General features: G+C 34.8%; 2 protein-coding genes across 2 annotated transcripts; both read left to right on the forward strand.

Annotated features, from left to right (window-relative positions):
- The first annotated feature begins 970 nt into the window (after positions 1-970).
- Positions 971-7115, forward strand: LOC130823678 (eukaryotic translation initiation factor-like). Its single transcript, XM_057688408.1, has 9 exons — positions 971-1402; positions 2641-2712; positions 3008-3100; positions 3272-3475; positions 4529-4623; positions 4928-5015; positions 5102-5452; positions 5539-5781; positions 5873-7115. The coding sequence occupies exons 1-9, from the start codon at positions 1235-1237 to the stop codon at positions 6896-6898; spliced, it is 2340 nt and encodes a 779-aa protein (XP_057544391.1). The 5' UTR covers positions 971-1234; the 3' UTR covers positions 6899-7115.
- A 621-nt stretch (positions 7116-7736) lies between these two features.
- Positions 7737-14625, forward strand: LOC130823400 (uncharacterized). Its single transcript, XM_057688021.1, has 3 exons — positions 7737-7782; positions 7895-7927; positions 13796-14625. Exons 1-3 carry the CDS (start codon positions 7737-7739, stop codon positions 14623-14625), a joined length of 909 nt encoding a protein of 302 aa, XP_057544004.1.
- The last annotated feature ends 2824 nt before the right edge of the window (positions 14626-17449 follow it).

Genomic DNA, 17449 nt, shown 5'->3' on the forward strand with positions numbered 1-17449 from the left:
TCACGGTTCGGTTGAGGATCAGTTATTTGAGCTGTCGGGTTAGCATCGGTTCGATGTCGGTTGAAGTTCGTGTTGAGTAGTCAATCGGTCTCGTACTGTCATCAGTTAATAATTGGTTTGGTTTGGTTTTATCGGGTTGGTGTATTATTTTCCAGTAGAATTCGGCTACAAATTACTAATTATTATAGATCGAGTCAATATCAGATTAAGCTGTTAGACATTTTTTAATTGATGATAAGATCCCCTTTAATTAAGACAAAATAGTTAAAATGCAAATCACTTTGATTATTAATTTGTTACTTTTACTTGTTTGACTGTAAATTCAAATTAAAGTTCTATCATTTTTCATCTAAATTGATTAAAAATAGTTAAATAAACATGGACCATTGATTATTAACTCTAAATATATGAAATCATGTATGTATAAAATTTAATTTATTAAAATTTTTATTACTTTATTAGATTAACTAATAAGATGATTGTATATGAGTCGATCATACCTCTATGTTAAAAATTGGTTCAGGTTACAGCATTTTGATTAAAAATTCGTTCGAGTTAAGTCGATTTTAGCCGAATCAAGTTCAGTTTTGAGCATGATTCGGGTTGGTCACTATTAGGTTCGGGTAATCTCGGTTAACGATTATATGTCGATTATAAAAATCGGTCGCAGTTCGGGTTCGATTTTACGATTTTCGGTCGTAAATCGGTTCAGGAGCAACTTTGGTCCGAATAATGTCGATTCGATAAACCTAAAAAAGAAAAATATTTTCGAGTCAGTTAACTTTCGATTTTGATTCAAATTTTCGGGTCGGATCACATTTGAACAACGCAAGTACATTAGAAACCCAAGGGAATAATAATAATAATAATAATAATAATAATAAATAAATAAATAAATAAATAAATAAATAAATAAATAAAAAGAGTTTGTGTTATACTCCTATAATAAAAGATATTTTTGATGTATTATAAAATATTGTGTACAGTCATACCGGCATCAGCAAGGGTTTTTGAACTCCACAATTCAACCTCAACCCCTTTACTCCCTTCAACTCTCTCTCTCCTCCCTGATAGAGAGAGAAAGTCTCTGCAAACCCTTTTTTCTTCTTCAATTTCTCTTGATTTGTCCAATTCCTTATCTAAAGATTCATCGATTATCTAATCGCTGATAAAATCCTCATCTTTTCTTCTTGATTTCTTCGTTTTAATCGCGTTCCGAGCAAGCTAACTGAGTATGCCGGCTGACCAAACCCTAATAAGCTTAAGACCTGGTGGTGGTGGTGGAGCTTATCGCGGCGCGAGATTTCTCGGACCCCGATTTGATTCTTCTTCTTCTACTGCTTCTGATGATAATCAGCTACTTCGTCCTCATGGCGGCGCACCTTCCTCTCTGTCTCTCAAGGTTTAGATCGATCTTACTTTCTTTGATTTTTATGGTTTTGTGATTCAGGTTTTGTTTGTTTTCTTTTTTTTTTTATTATCTGGGTTTTTTTTTTTATTTGGTCATTTTTTGATCTAAGGTTATTTTATTGATCTGGATTGTTTGGATTTTGTTTAGTTTGGAACTTTTTCTTATTTTTTAAGTAAAGATTTTATGCTTTTGATTGATAGACTGTTCTATTCTTCCGATGAGTTATCTGATTATTGTGATTGTTGATTTTGTACCCGTATTTATTGTGCGGAAAGAATTGGACTTTATGTAAGAAACATTATTTTTTTATATTGGATAGCGCTTATACTTTACATTGTTATGGATTATAATGGATCGGCGAAAAATGGCTTAGATATTCATGTATAGTTCTTGTTTATGTGAAGTGTTAGGTGATATTTACTAGCTAGCTTCATAGTAAACAATGTCTTTGTTATTGGAAGGGCAAGGTTGTGTACACTAAACCCGAACCATAGTGTAAAAACGGTTGCAATCGTGGTAAAGAAACACTGATGCGGAAAGCTAACCCTCTATACGGCCCAAAATGCCGTTTTTTACATCTCTACAACGTCGATAAATATCTGTTTCTTTGGTTTTGAAAATCTTTATAATGCAGACCGATGCAATGCGATGCAGCTATTTTTTTACACTATGACATGAACCTCACCGGGTAGCCGTTTGCTGGCATTGGGATAATGTAGGGTTTATAGACTAGTGTTCATGAATTTAATGTACTGAAGTGTTTTGGGGGTAGACTTTGGGTATATATTAAGTCAATTTCCTAATTCTTGGCTGGATACTTAAGATCTGTTTCTTGCTGTAAATATGGACAGATATTGTAAGGTTTTTTTTTTTGATACAAATTTATATGTAAGGTTTAGGTGAGCTCTGAATTAGTTTTATCTTGCTCATAAAGAAACCCACAAACATATATCCTTGTCTTGTTCAAGGAAACCTGAACAACATTTTTTGTGTGGAAATTAGCTATGATTGGGCTAGATATTACAAATGTGTGCTATCTTGAAACTTTCTTAGTGCTTAGTAATAGCACACATAGTAGTTTTCCGATATGGCCCTACTCTGTCAGGCTTTCACATCTGCATTGATGAACAAGTTCTCTAACTTGGTGTTTGTGTAATTATGTAATGTGTTAATTATTGAAAGATGTTTTTTCCAGAAAATTATTTCTTATCTGGGTATTCTCCTTGTAGTTTGGAGATGCTCGACACGAGAATCGTGAGCGCATTTGCTACACTCGAGACCAGCTGTTGAAGCTCAGAGAGGTAACTGTTGGAGTTATATTCTGATCATCATATTCTAATAGTATTTTTGTTTGTGTTCAAACTTCAAACCAAGATTAGGAATTGATTGATTTTACTAATTTAGTGCTAAACTTGAGCTATCTCAGACTTCAAATGTCATTATTTATGGAATATTTTCTCAATTGATGATTATTATAATGAATTTATGCTGATGAAACTATAATGTCTCAGTTTGAGGAAGTTGGATGCTCTTCTATTTAAAATTTCGAGATGTTCATCCATTTATCTCATGTACGCTTATGGTATTTTTACGTAGGCGGCTGTTCTAGAGGATATCTTAAAAGTTAAGAGAGAAATTGATTCTGAATTACTTCCTGAAGAGCAGAGTTGGAGTCGGGCTGAAGCCAATGTAAGTTATCATTGCTTTGCTCTTGGGAGTTCAGTGTACTTGCCTCCTTGCTTTAAGTTTATGTTTTGCTGTCACAAACTCACCATGTTTTTTCTTAAGAATGTGTTATATAAAAAATCTGATTGAGTGGATTTCTGTTACCCTCTTTTCATGTGCTTTTTTATTTTCCAGCCTCCAAGTCAGCCACAGGGACGCTATTCGGAACCTGATGATCGGGATTGGCGTAGCCGCTCTACCCAGGTCTCTGCCTCTTCGGAGGAGAGGTCTTGGGAGTCTATAAGAGAGAGAGAGTTTGTCAATAAAGGCCAGGACTCTAATCGCCAGGACCAGCTTAGCTCTCAAATGTCAAGGGCACAGATTTCCTCAAATCAAGGGGCAAGTTCTTTAATCCTTGTTTGTCTTTTGATTCTGGGTTGACTTTAAGCTTATTTTTTTGTAGATTATGTTTGGATTCAAATATTTGTTTACTTCTCAGAACTTCTTTAGAATTTTCCAATAATTTTCTTTGTTATTATTTGGGGCATAATATCATCAGAATAAGAGCTGATGTCAATGATGTGGAGGTAACTTATCTTGATGAAGACGCTATTGGTTTCTGTGCTATAATATGAAGTCTATTATGTCTGTGTACTTCAGATGATTATTCTGTCATTTAGTTTTTATCACTATGATTATTTTTTGTTTTTCAGTTGTTTTTTAAGATTTGGAAGCTCCACTTGCATGTCTCACGACCCACTTTGAACATGGTTAACTGTTTGTATAATAATAGCATTTACAAAAGCTATAGTATGATTGCTTTAGTAACTTGAGTTCTTGAATTTTATGCAATTTCCTGTCAGAGCAAGAGAATAGAAGTAGCTTTTTTTTCTTTTTTTTTTTTTCTGCTTCTGTATGTTACACATATTTAAAATGAAACATTATGGATGTAAGGATATATTTTGCATGGAAAAAAGCTTATGTTCATTACTTTTGGAGCATCTCAAGCTTCTACTGTGTTGTACGCAGTTCAAAATTATTATACATGTTACTAAAGTGAGTTGAATACAATACATGCTGGTAGTTTTAGCTGTGGCATTTTTGATCAATGTTACCAAGTTCTTACATGAGCATCCGCTGTTATTTATTTCATTTTCTCATTTTTGTATGTCCCCTTTTTTCGATCGGGCCAAAGATATATAGTTCTTTTAAAATGGCTCATTAGTTTATATGCACTTCTTATTTTTGTGAAGTTGGACATGATATTTTCTACCAATGGTCAATTAGAAACACCTCTTTGTTAGTGTCATCAATAACAAGGGCAATGTTGCATACATCTTACCCCAAAGTCTCACCCTCGGTGAGAGCTACCTAATGGCATTGAGATGATGGAATGTTGTTGTAACTAGTACCCATTTTTGTGTATTGATAATTTCATTTTACATGATGCAGGGTCCAACTCCAGTTCTGGTTAAAGCTGAGGTGCCGTGGTCAGTGAGAAGAGGCAGTCTCTCAGAGAAAGAACGTGTATTGAAAACTGTTAAAGGGTAATTGTTTTCCTCTTTCTGGTCAGTCTTTGAAAGAAAATTAAGTCTTCTGATGGCATGAGGTTCGGCAAGTATTTGAATCAGCTGATAATTAGGATTTTTGATCTGTGATAACTGCTCTGTCTGCAAAGTAAACTAATGCTTGTGAAATACTGTCTATATTGATTACTAATGGAATGTACTTTTGATCGTTTGCCAACTATTTAGTATAGTAGAAATTGGATTCATGTGTGATGTGAAAATTTGACTGACATTTACACTGGATTCTTGTGTATTAATTTAATATACTGGTTTCTTGATGCAGTATTCTCAACAAGCTTACACCTGAGAAGTATGATCTTCTCAAAGGTCAATTGATTGATTCTGGTATTACATCCGCTGAGATCCTGAAGGTTGTTCTCTCTTTGTGTTATTAAGTTTGATTATTGCCTTCATGGATCTTTTCTCCCTGACCAAAATATCTTCCTTTGTCTTTTAGGGTGTTATTTCTTTGATCTTTGACAAAGCTGTCCTTGAACCTACATTCTGCCCTATGTATGCTCAGTTATGTTCTGATTTGAACGAAAAGCTACCTCCATTTCCACCAGAGGAAGCTGGAGGAAAAGAAATTACTTTCAAGCGTGCTCTTTTGAACAATTGCCAAGAGGCATTTGAAGGTGCTGACAATTTAAGAGCTGAACTGAGACAGATGACAAACCCAGACCAAGAAGCTGAACGTCGAGATAAAGAAAGAATGCTTAAGCTCCGTACTCTTGGGAACATACGGCTTATTGGTGAACTTTTGAAGCAGAAAATGGTTCCTGAAAAGATTGTGCATCATATTGCGCAGGTAACACAGTCTTGCTTGTTTCCTCCTGCCTTTTGAAGTGGTGATGCTTTTAACTTTGTGCTGATGTTCCTTTGGTCACAATGCAGGAGCTATTAGGTCCTGACATTAAAATCTGCCCAGCAGAGGAGAATGTTGAGGCCATTTGTCAGTTCTTTAACACTATTGGTAAGCAGCTTGATGATAACTCCAGATCACGCCGTATAAATGATATGTATATGAATCGATTGAAGGAATTGAGCTCAAATAGTCAACTTGCCCCCCGTCTGCGGTTCATGGTTCGTGATGTTCTTGATTTGCGGACCAACAATTGGGTTCCTAGGCGTGAAGAGGTTTGGCTAGTCATTTTAACTTCTCGTTAAGCAATTCGGATGATGGTGTTAATATGTGATGCTAATTTTTTTTCTTTCTGTGATCATTTAGGTTAAAGCCAAGACCATTACTGAAATTCATTCCGAGGCAGAAAAAAACCTTGGTTTGCGTCCTGGTGCAACTGCAAGCATTAGGAATCCTCGTGGTATACTTTCTCCTCAAGGGAGCTTGAGTCCAGGAGGCTTTCCTGGTAATCGACCAGGCACCGGAGGTATGATGCCTGGGATGCCTGGCGCACGGAAGATGCCTGGAATGCCGGGAATGGACAATGACAATTGGGAAGTTCCTAGGAGCAGGTCCATGCAAAGGGGGGTGGATGTGAATGCTGCTTCTGCTGGAACACGATCACCCTTCATTGGCAAACCAGCTCAGTTAAACTCGAAGTTCTTATTTCCTGGGAGTGGTGGTATCATTAGTGGTAAGACCAGTGCACTTCTGCAAGGAAGTGGGCCACCTGCTCGTCAATCAAGCTTCAGCTCAGGTATGGAGCCCCTCGGACAAATTGCCAAGGCTAAGCCCATACCAACCCCTCAATCGTTGGCCCCCATGGAGAAACCCGCCCCTGCTACAACTGCTAATGTTAATTTTGAGGGGCTTAAGAAAAAGACAATCTCTATCCTCGAGGAATACTTCCATATCAAGCAGCTGGATGAAGCACTGCAGTGCATTGAGGAGCTGAAATCACCCTCTTATCACAGCGAAATCGTGAGGGAGGCAATTAACTTCGGATTGGAAAAGAACCCACCATGTGTTGAGCTAGTTGCAAAGCTCATAGAGTACCTATTCTCAAAGAAGGTTTTCACTGCCAGAGATATAAGTTCCGGATGCTTGCTTTATGGCGGAATGATTGATGATATTGCTATTGACCTTCCCAAAGCTCCTAATAACTTCGGTGAGATATTGGGCAAGTTGATTCAATGTGGGGGATTGAACTTCAGTATAATGAAGCAAGTCCTTCAAAGGGTAGAAGATGAAATGTTCCGGAAACCTATATTTGAAAACGCAGTAAAGTTGGTCCTGCCAGGAGTTTTGGAAGTTCAAGCTGCCGATGTTGAAGCTTGCCGGGCACTTCTCTGAACACCGGTTGGTTCTCTTGTTTTCTTCACGGTCACTACTTGAAATTCAATGTCATCTTATCCCAATCATCCGACGTTTTCCTTATGATTAAATTTTGTTATGGTTTCACATTTCCTCTGTTGGGGTTAGCACCCTTGTACTACTATACTGAATTGAAGCAGTGAGGACCAGGTTGAGTTTTTTTGTTATTGACTGTATATTTTGCTTCGACGACCAATTTATACTTGTAGGTTATCTTTTTTTTCTATTTTTTAATGTTTATTTTTGGCACTATTTTTTGATTTAGAAGTTTAAAACATAATGCCATGGATTTTTCTGTTAGGCATGGCTGGGTTATGTGTATTGATTGAATTGGGATGGTTGTCCTTGATAAACAGACTCGGTTTTTCTGTATTTGAGAACTTCTGAATTTTATACTTTCTCTGAATCGCGCACTTTCTTTACGGATTGCTTAGGCCTCTAATTTGTGCATGGAAAGTTTTTGGGTCTTGAACGCTTGACAGATCCGAACAAAGCTCTTCGAATCACATTCACACCTATGGATGGATGGATGGATGGTTATGGGGATCAAGACATTGTTGAACCTGCCTACATTCCACTCTAAATTTAGGTTGAGTCTACTTTTATAGAACAAATGAGTGTTGATTCAAAACTATTAGACCTAAACTCGACTCGACTTGGACTTATTCTAGACACAGTTTAGGTTCAAACTCAACACATGATCGAGTTCATACTTGATCTAGACTTATTTTGAGTTAATTTGACTTACATTAAACTAATCTTGTGGGATTTGGATTTGATAATTTCATACTCTATGGGTTTGGGTCAACACCAAATAATGAGTATATGTCTAAGTCCAGTTGAACTTGTTTTCGATTTGACTCGTGATCAATCCTAAGTTCTTCTAATTCTTTATAGATGTGTCAAAATAGTAGGTCCAATTGGTCAATTTTGTTCTTCGATCATTTGTCATATTTATCTTTTCACATTTAACAGGTAATATTTTAACTCTTAAGATCTCTAATGTTGGTATTTAATAATTTTATATTGTAACAAATAAAACAAAATCTCAATTGACCGTATTTTAAATTATCGATTAAAATAAAATACAAATTAAGAGTGATTATTAAATAGAAATCAAAAAGTAAATTAGCCAGTCTCTTGAGAGACTTCTCTCAGGCCCAGCCCATTAAACCTGAATGTTTACTTGCTGTATCCTTAATGCCTAATTACATTATGCTTATCCTAAATGCCTACTAAAAATGTACTTAATACCCACAGAAAAAGTACTTAAAAGGCCTACTTGTAATATTTTAATGTCTACCGAGAAACATAGCCTATTAGCTACTTATCATATCCTTAATACTTACATATAGTATTCTAAATGCCTACTTACAATATACTTAATGCTCACAGAAAAACTTACCCTATATATTTTTTTTTTGGGCCAGTCCATTAGAGATGGTCTTTCAAAGAGACCAACTCTCACAAGAATTTGTGAAAATAAATGGGGGACAAGTAAAAAAGAATAGGAGTATTATTGGTTAAATTTAAAGTAACACTTTAAATTATTATGTGTTTGTGTTGATAGGAAAATTTGAAGAAATTACAAGCACCGTCAAATCGAAGATTACAAGTCTTAACAACCTATTACAAATAATAGAAAGTTAAACTTACTAATAAAATAAAGAACTTGAAATAAATAACTAAAAAGATGTCTTAGACAATAATGTCTTCAAAATCTTGATACCAAAGCGAGACACTATTTAGTTTTTCTAAAAGCATTATTCCGCCTACTTTATATTTAGGTTTTAATATGTAATATACTTTAGAGATACAATAGTTTGCATCTAAATTAAGCACTATATATTTAGACAGTATGAAGAGACTATATAAAGCAAATTTAGAAATAAAATAAAAAGAACTAGTTAATTTCTTTCACTTCTAGAAAAACTTTTAGATAAAATAGGGAGGAAAGATCAGAAATTTCATTAGAAGCGAATGAATTGGTGTGAAAAAAACCTAATCCCTTGATCTCTTTATATAGGAGTTCAAGCATAATCCCATGATCTCATGATCAGTTGATCACCACTCTCCCATATCAATTAGTGATAGGTTAGTGGGTAAAAAGTATAACTAATTAAAATCCTAACGGTCCGTTTGGTAGATGGTAATTGTATTCTCTAGGATTATTAGATGATTTTATTGTAACCGCCTCGAATTATGAAGGCAAACACTAATTGGAATTTAGTATTAATCAAGCGGAAGCTTACTTTTGCCAACACAATTAAGGGGTTACTTAAAGGTTAAACTAATATTCAAGTATAATTCTTGAACCAAACCAAAGCAATATAACGGAAGTCTTAACTGTCCAAAATATAGGAAAACTACAACCAAATCGAAATAAGTCCAAAATTCAAATTACATCCTTAAAATAGTCTAAATCTAAACTAATAATCTCTCAAATAAAATAAAGAGATCTAAACAAAAGGGGAGTCATACTCCAACTCGGGTTCAACTTCCGCTCGCATATCCATTCTCCGTCGAGGTGCCATAGGGGTTTACTCTAAAAACAAAACCATTGGAAAAACATACAAAGCATAGTATCAGCAAAAAGGCTGAGTATAAACACACTGGTGTCCGTCAAACAAGTTATTAAAATCTTTCTTTTTTTTTATTTGAGTAAATTCATTTTGAAATATGCTTTTTCATTTGATAAATCATATTATGATTCAAATGAAGTTCAATGGCTCTATAGTAATTTAAAATTCTCATTTTTCATTATAAATCATAAGATCTCAATAGATCCAAATCAATTTCAAACTCATATCATAAGTTTACATGGGTACTCTGTGAGTCATCCTGTGACTCGTTTGGTAGTCGGTCTACCGTCCGCGACATGTCCGGCAAGTGTAACACAATGGTATTGTGAACAATACGCGCTCAGCATTGGTGAGCCGTTTAATCATGCACACAACATTTGCTGTGGCATATGTACCCGCCATTTAGGCTAAAACATTTTTTTGTACATAATACATATCTTGTAATTTTAATAGCATTTGAAAGTCAAAAATATTAACTTTCTCCATATGATAAACATCTTTTATTTGCACATAGCAAAACATATTTTATTTGCAACTTAGCAAAATCAAATCATAATATTTCCCACATGGGTAAAACATGCTTAGCATAATCATATCATTAAACATAACCTTTGTATTATATTGGGGAATCACTAGCATGTATGGAAATTCATAGTAACAAAAAGTGATTAAAGATCAATACGATTTTTTTTTTAAGGAAACCACTAAAATGTTTTGTTCCAATCCTTCTTAAAGTAAATATAACTTAAAAGGGTTTTGAAATTCATTCAAAACAACTAGAATATGATTCATAAGTCTATAAAATCATTAATACAGAACATTTCATAAAACACTATTTTCTTAAATACGAGATAGTTTTGCCGGTAATAAAATCGATAATTGATTTACAAAGTACATATTAATTCTCCAACAAGGCCCAAATTAATCAAGTCATTATAATACCTTATTTTAAATAAATTTAAGTTTGTCCCATCAAATTATAATGGGTTATGCGAATTTATAACGATCTTACAATTATTTTCGACAATTTGGGTATTTACTGTTATTTAAATGGTGTCTTATATCCGTAAAATTTATAAACCATCTCATTTAAAATTAATTTATACTATGAGGCAGTAGGTTAAATTTTTTTATATAGGTTTATTTTTACCCAAATTTAATTAACAATATTACACTTTCTAATAAATAAACATTTTCTATTATTTTGATAAATTAGTAAATAATTAATAATTTATTTTATAAAATTATACCAAAGTTCCAGAAGTCATATAATATGTTTATTAGGCCATTTGAACTTATAAAACTCATGTATGATGTTTTATTATTTTGTATAGACATTTTATCGATAAATAGAATAAAATAGGTTTAAAATTATTTGAGTCCAAATAGAATATTGTAAAAAAATTATATGATACTCCAGAAGCTATTTTAAGGAGTATAAAATTTTAAATTACCATTAAAAATCATGTGGCATATTTTTAATAATTAATATCGTTATTTTACCGATAAACCGAATAAAATTTATTTAAGTCCATATATGGTCACGAAAATCTATATACATTTTTTTAAATTTATCTACTGTTTATATAAGTGTCTCATAAAATTTTTATGTCCAAAAGACGTCATTTAGTATTTATTTTATATTTTACCGTTTTCAAACTTACCGATTATTAATAACCGAGTAAAAACTATTAAGGTCCTTAAATGTCAACGAAACCTTCCCAAACTTTTACCAATTTTATCTACTGTCCATATAAGTATGTGATAAAAATTTCAAGTCCATATGTCATTGTTTGGTAATTATTTTATATTTTACCATTTTACAATTTACCGTTAAACAATTTAACAATTATTCAAAAATCATAATAAAATTCAAAACTAAATATATTCTGGCCAAATCTTGTTGGAGACATTATAATATGTTTTTATAAATTATTTTTGATGATTAAGAGTTCATCTAATACCATGTTTTATAATAAGAGTATTTAACACCTTAAAATCCATTAAAATATCAATTTAACGAATAATCTCAACAAAAAAAGTATCCAAGAAATTTTTTTAATATATAGCTACTGAAAATTTCTTTTAAAATGAATTTCAAATATTTTCAAATTCATATAATCATTTCCATCACAATAACTTTCACAAAGTAGTGTTAAACATGCCTTTAAACATACAATAATTTATAAAATCAACATGTATGATGCCCACAATAATAATACATGTAATAAATAATTCCATACTCAAATTTATCATTTTCACATCATTTTTCAAGATTTAAGAACTTCACTTTGGGAATTTTATTTTTTTATTTTTTTTTAAAAAAAACAAGTTTATACACAAACTTTCCAACTTAATCTTAAATCCTTTAAAAATCACCCCATGTGACATACCTCGACTCCAAGCCTATATAATTATTCCGTAAGCTCCCACGTAAGCTCCTACGCGTTCTTAGATGTGGTTCTAACTTCGGGTCCTTGCCCTTCAAGTCTCAACTCCAACTCTTCAACTAAACATATTGCATTCATCCAAAAAAAATCAATAATAATTTTGGATTTCTAACATGCACTTAACTTTTCCTAGTTAGAGTTGTCAAACTAATACTTGTGATGATTTTAACATATTTGGAGTATACTTATTATGTTGAGCAACATACTTAGTTAAGTCCCATAATTTACTTGAATCCTTTAAGTAACAAAATTTATATGTTTGTGGAAAAACTACTTCTTACTTTCTATTGTGGCCGATTTTTATAGATTTATAAGTGATGATTTTCTTAGTTTAGAGATAAAATACTCATTTTATAATGATATTAGTTTATAGAAAGATTCATGTAAAAAAAATGAAAAAAATGTTTTACATGAACAAGTTTTAACAAAACTAGTGGAATAAAGAAATGAACATAACTTACTCTATACTTGGTGGATTTCTTCAAATTTGGTGTCTATGGAAAGCTCTTAAGATGAAGATTATTTTTATGGGAGATTTGAGTTTATAAACATAAATTTTCAGAAGTTTTAGATGGGTTTTTGAAGAACATTTGATGAGAAAAGAAGGTGTTTTAGTTATTGAAAGTTTAGAGGATTCTAGTGTTTGTTCATGGATGAACTTGGGAGCAATTTGTTGGGATTTATGGCTGAATAATAATTCAGAAAATTGAGTGCTTTTGCTTCAAATATTTGCCTCTTGCATGCTTGTAATGATGCACAAGCTTTGGGTAGAACAAAAGGGGTTTTGGGTAGTGTGATTGGCTTGAGTGTGTAAGTGAACAAGGAGCTACTAAGGGGATTCGGGACAGCTATATTAGCTGCTGTTTGGGGCTGATTTGGAGTGTTTTTTGTCCTCAATTTGGTCTATTATGGTATAAGAAAGGTTTATCTAAGATAGTTTAAAGTTTGGGTAAAAATTGTTGTACATGTAACAAGTTATGTAACTTGTACTTCATGTTTAAAAATCACTTGTATATGTGAGAAATATTTAATTTACTCCCATCATGGTTATATAATATGCTTGGGTAATAATTAAATTTTTTTTTGAACTGTTATGGGTAGTTGCTCAACTTTAAGTTTTACCTCCAAAGTTTACGTTACTTGTTATGATTCATAATCATGTTACGAATTAACAAGTTTCTTATCATCGTAGAGATTTTTCAAATTACTACCATCACTAATTAAATTATAATTAGTAACGAACAAATATACAAGAAAAAAAAAATTAGGCGCTAAAAACGACTAATGAAATCTTCTAACAATACGACTGTTTCATTTATTCTCTTAATTATGTACATAGGGATATTCTTGTTTCCTTACTTAGTTCCCTAGTTGATGTATATATTGGAGGGTTGTTTACCCATTGAATAATAAGACTGAATTAAACACAAAATTTCCGCTGGTATTTTTCTCATGGTATCAGAACCGAACGGTTCAGATCTGGGAAAACTCCGATAAACCGTTCATTATACTCATCATTTACCCTTTACCTGCAATGGCTGAATTAGTCAATGAAACAATACAAAACCAACTATTTACCATGGAACAAATGGAACAAATGTTTCAAATGTTCCAGAAACTCAATAAACCAAAGCCCACAAAACTTATCCATAATCCAACTCTCTGAAAAATTAAATTACAACAATTATACAAAATGGAGCAGATTAATGCAAATTGCTTTTAACAGTTGTGGCAAATTGAACCATATAACCAATGAACCTTCCAAAATTACCGACCCAAACTACTCACAATGGGCCTGACATGATTCCATTGTTATCTCCTGGATTATGAGAACATTGATGCAGAAATCGTCAATCAATTCATTGATTATAATACTTCTCGAGATTTATGGCAAGGGATTGAAAATCTCTTAAACAGTGGACGCGATGAACTTCAAATCTACGATATGAGTTCGACGGCCGCCACCTTAAGGCAAGGAAACAGTACCATTGAAACGTACTTTGGAAAACTCAGTATGTTATGGAAGGAAATTGATAGACGTATGCCCAACCCCATGACTTGCCCTCAAGATATCACAGCATTCAATAACTTTATACAGAGACAAAGGTTATATCAATTTCTTCTCGGAATAAACGAGAACCTTGATAAAGAAAGAAGAGACTTACTCCACATGGACCCTCTCCCAACAGTGGATATAGCCTATGCCACCAGACGGGAAATCTCACGCCGGAAAATTATGACCGGCGTCTCATCACCGGGAATAGATCCCTTAGAGATTGGGTCGGGTCTAGCAATGAAAAACAAAAACTTCCCTCGCAACCGTGAAAGCGACGACCGGAAAAAACTCCGATGTAGCCACTGTGGAGGGTCACGACATACTAAGGAAGGTTGTTTCAAGCTAGTGGGATACCCCGATTGGTGGGATGACCTACAAAAGAGGAAGGCCGCCACCAAGGCACTGGCACACCGGACCGGCGGCAAGGCCCACCTTGCAACTGCAGATCACCCCAGTGAGATCACATCATCATATTCAGGTATGGATTTGGAAAAAAGGGAGGCAGCCATGACTGAACAGGGAACAAGCAAAAGGAAAGAGGAGAGAGAAATGAGAGAAACGGCCACACAGAAAGGGGAAGGGAAAGGGTCACTTATAACCCTACTCAACCCACCTTAAATACTAAGACTCTCCCAACCTTACTCAAACATTACCCGGCCCAATCTAAGACGCAACCCCAAAATTTAGTCCCATAAGTCACACATCCCATTCCAAATGGATTTTTGACTGTGGTGCTACGGATACTATGACCTTTGACCCACATGATTTATCTTTCGTTCATTCCACTCCTCGTACCCATGTTCAAACTGCAAATGGTGCAACTATCCCAGTTCATCAAGCTGGGCCGGCTGATATTTCCTCGTCTCTTAGTATTAAAATTGTTTATTAATTCTCAATCTCTCTCATAAATTATTATCTGTCAGTCAGCTAACCAAAGAGCTTCATTGTACCGTCTTGTTTACTTCTGATGGTTGTCTTGTGCAGGATACTCGGACGGGGACGATTCTTGGGCATGGTACTGAGCAAGGCGAACTGTACTATGTGGACGAGACGATCAAAAAGGGTCATTCACTACTTGTTCACGGGACTCCCATACAACAACTATGGACATGGCATCGACATTTAGGTCACCCTTCACTAGGTTATTTAAAACGTCTTTTCATAGTTGTAATTTGTCTTTGGACTGCGAGACTTGTGTTCTAGCTAAAAGTCATAAACATTCGTACTCTCCTAGTTTTACTAGAGCTGATAGACCTTTTGATTTAGTTCATTCTAATGTATGGGGTCCTGCTCCTGAAAGTAATTCTCAAGGATATTCATACTTTGTTTTGTTTCTGGATGACTGTACTCGTGTGAGCTGGATTTATTTTCTTAAACACAAATCTGAAGTCTTTGATGTTTTTGTTAACTTTTACAATATAATTCTTACTCAATTTCATACTCGCTTAAAAATTCTTCGCTCAGATAATGGTGGAGAATATGTTTCTCATAAAATGAAAAATTTTATTCTTGAACATGGCATGCTTCACCAAACTACTTGCCTTGACACCCCACAGCAAAATGGAGTTGCTGAAAGAAAAAAATCGAACCTAACTTAACATATCCCGTGCCCTTATGTTAGAGTCTTATGTGCCGGCTTCCTACTGGCCTGAAGCCATTTCCATTGCTAATTACCTCACCAATCGTCTGCCCACTAAATCTCTGCAATTCAAAATCCCCCTTGCTGCCTTGGGAAGTTTTCATCCTATACCCTCCTCCCACTCTCTTCCAGCCCGTATCTTTGGCTGTGTGGTTTATGTTCATCTCCCGAAACGGGATAGAACTAAGTTGGAACCTCGGGCTGCTAAGTGTGTGTTTCTTGGGTATGGTGTTGGCCAAAAGGGTTATCGGTGCTTGGATCCTATTCACAATAAGCTATACGCCACTATGGACTGTGACTTCTTTGAACACTCCTATTTTTTTTACCCAGCCTCGATCTCAGGGGGAGAGTACTAGTGAGGATCTAAGCTGGTTAATCTATCTTTTGGCAAATAGTCGAGACCCAAAAGAGCAAGTAGATGACACCACTGTCACTGTCACCGAAACTACAATACTTCCACCTACTCATTCCATTGCTCTACTGATACTAATAATGATGTGATGTCTAGTGATAATGTTTTCAGAAGATATGAGTTGCCCCCAAGGAGTACACGAGGTATCCCGCCAAGGAGATATGATCCTTAATTCGAATCTCAAAGGTCTCGATACCCAATATATTAAGAAAGCCAAGAACATCTGTCTCAGACAGCAGTTGCCTTCAATGCTTCTCTCTACTCAGGCAATCTACCGAAAAATACTGATGATGCTCTTCGTGACCCAAAATGGAAAAAAGCTATGGAAGAAGAAATCTTAGCTCTTAAAAAAAATGAGACTTGGGAACGTTGCACGCTGCCAAAGGGGAAAAGAATAGTAGGATCCAAGTGGGTATTTTCAATAAAGTATCATGCCGACGGAACATTGAAAGATACAAAGCTCGGCTCGTTGCAAAGAGATACACCCAAACCTTTGGAGTAGACTACTCTGAAACCTTCTCTCCAGTTGTTAAAATTGATACTATCCGGGTTCTCTTCTCCATTGCAGCTAACAAAGATTGGCCTCTATACCAATTCGATGTGAATAATGCCTTCTTACATGGGAAGATTGAGGAAGAAGTATACATGCAAGCTCCTCCGGGCTTCCTACATGAGTACAATAAAGGGGAAGGATGCAGACTCCGGAAAGCTCTATATGGGTTAAAACAGTCTCCTAGAGCATGGTTTGGAAGATTTACTACAGCTATGAGGAAATTTGGGTACAAACAGAGTAATTCTAACCATACTCTATTCCTCAAGAAGAGAAATGGTCTTATCACATGTCTTGTTATTTATATTGATGACATGGTTATTACAGGGGATGATACGAAGGAGATCAATGATTTAAAGGATCGCCTCTTCTTGGAATTTGAGATGAAAGACTTTGAAAACTTAAAATACTTCCTTGGGATAGAGGTTCTCAGATCTAAAATAGGGATTTTCATCAAACAGAGAAAGTATATTCTGGACTTATTAGTTGAGGTAGGAATGATTGACTAAAAACCTGCAGAAACACCTATAATAACAAATCATGGGCTTCAATTCATTGAGGGAGCTAAGATGACTGATCAAGATCAGTATCAAAGGTTGGTAGGAAAACTCATATATCTATATCACACCAGACCAGACATTGCCTATGCAGTAAGTGTCATAAGCAGATTCATGCATCGACCTTAGATACAACACATGGAGGCTGTAATGAGGCTCTTGAGATACTTAAAGGGGACTTGCAATAGGGGGATTCTCTTCAGAAGGAATCAACACTTAGATCTTGTAGCATATACAGATGCAGACTGGGCTGGCGACCGGGATGATCGAAGGTCAACATCAGG

Source organism: Amaranthus tricolor, chromosome 9 (assembly GCF_026212465.1).
Source record: "Amaranthus tricolor cultivar Red isolate AtriRed21 chromosome 9, ASM2621246v1, whole genome shotgun sequence".
Taxonomy (NCBI): Eukaryota; Viridiplantae; Streptophyta; class Magnoliopsida; order Caryophyllales; family Amaranthaceae; genus Amaranthus; species Amaranthus tricolor.

What these genes read in the sequence shown, in the direction of transcription:
- LOC130823400 (XM_057688021.1), top strand. Translation starts at nt 7,737, where the DNA reads ATGAGTATATGTCTAAGTCCAGTTGAACTTGTTTTCGATTTGACTC. An exon ending in ACTTGTTTTCGATTTGACTC is followed by an intron (nt 7,783 to 7,894) that starts GTGATCAATCCT and finishes CACATTTAACAG; the next exon opens with GTAATATTTTAACTCTTAAG. An exon ending in TCTTAAGATCTCTAATGTTG is followed by an intron (nt 7,928 to 13,795) that starts GTATTTAATAAT and finishes ACATTGATGCAG; the next exon opens with AAATCGTCAATCAATTCATT.
- LOC130823678 (XM_057688408.1), top strand. Translation starts at nt 1,235, where the DNA reads ATGCCGGCTGACCAAACCCTAATAAGCTTAAGACCTGGTGGTGGTGGT. An exon ending in CTTCCTCTCTGTCTCTCAAG is followed by an intron (nt 1,403 to 2,640) that starts GTTTAGATCGAT and finishes TTCTCCTTGTAG; the next exon opens with TTTGGAGATGCTCGACACGA. An exon ending in GGGTTCCTAGGCGTGAAGAG is followed by an intron (nt 5,782 to 5,872) that starts GTTTGGCTAGTC and finishes GTGATCATTTAG; the next exon opens with GTTAAAGCCAAGACCATTAC.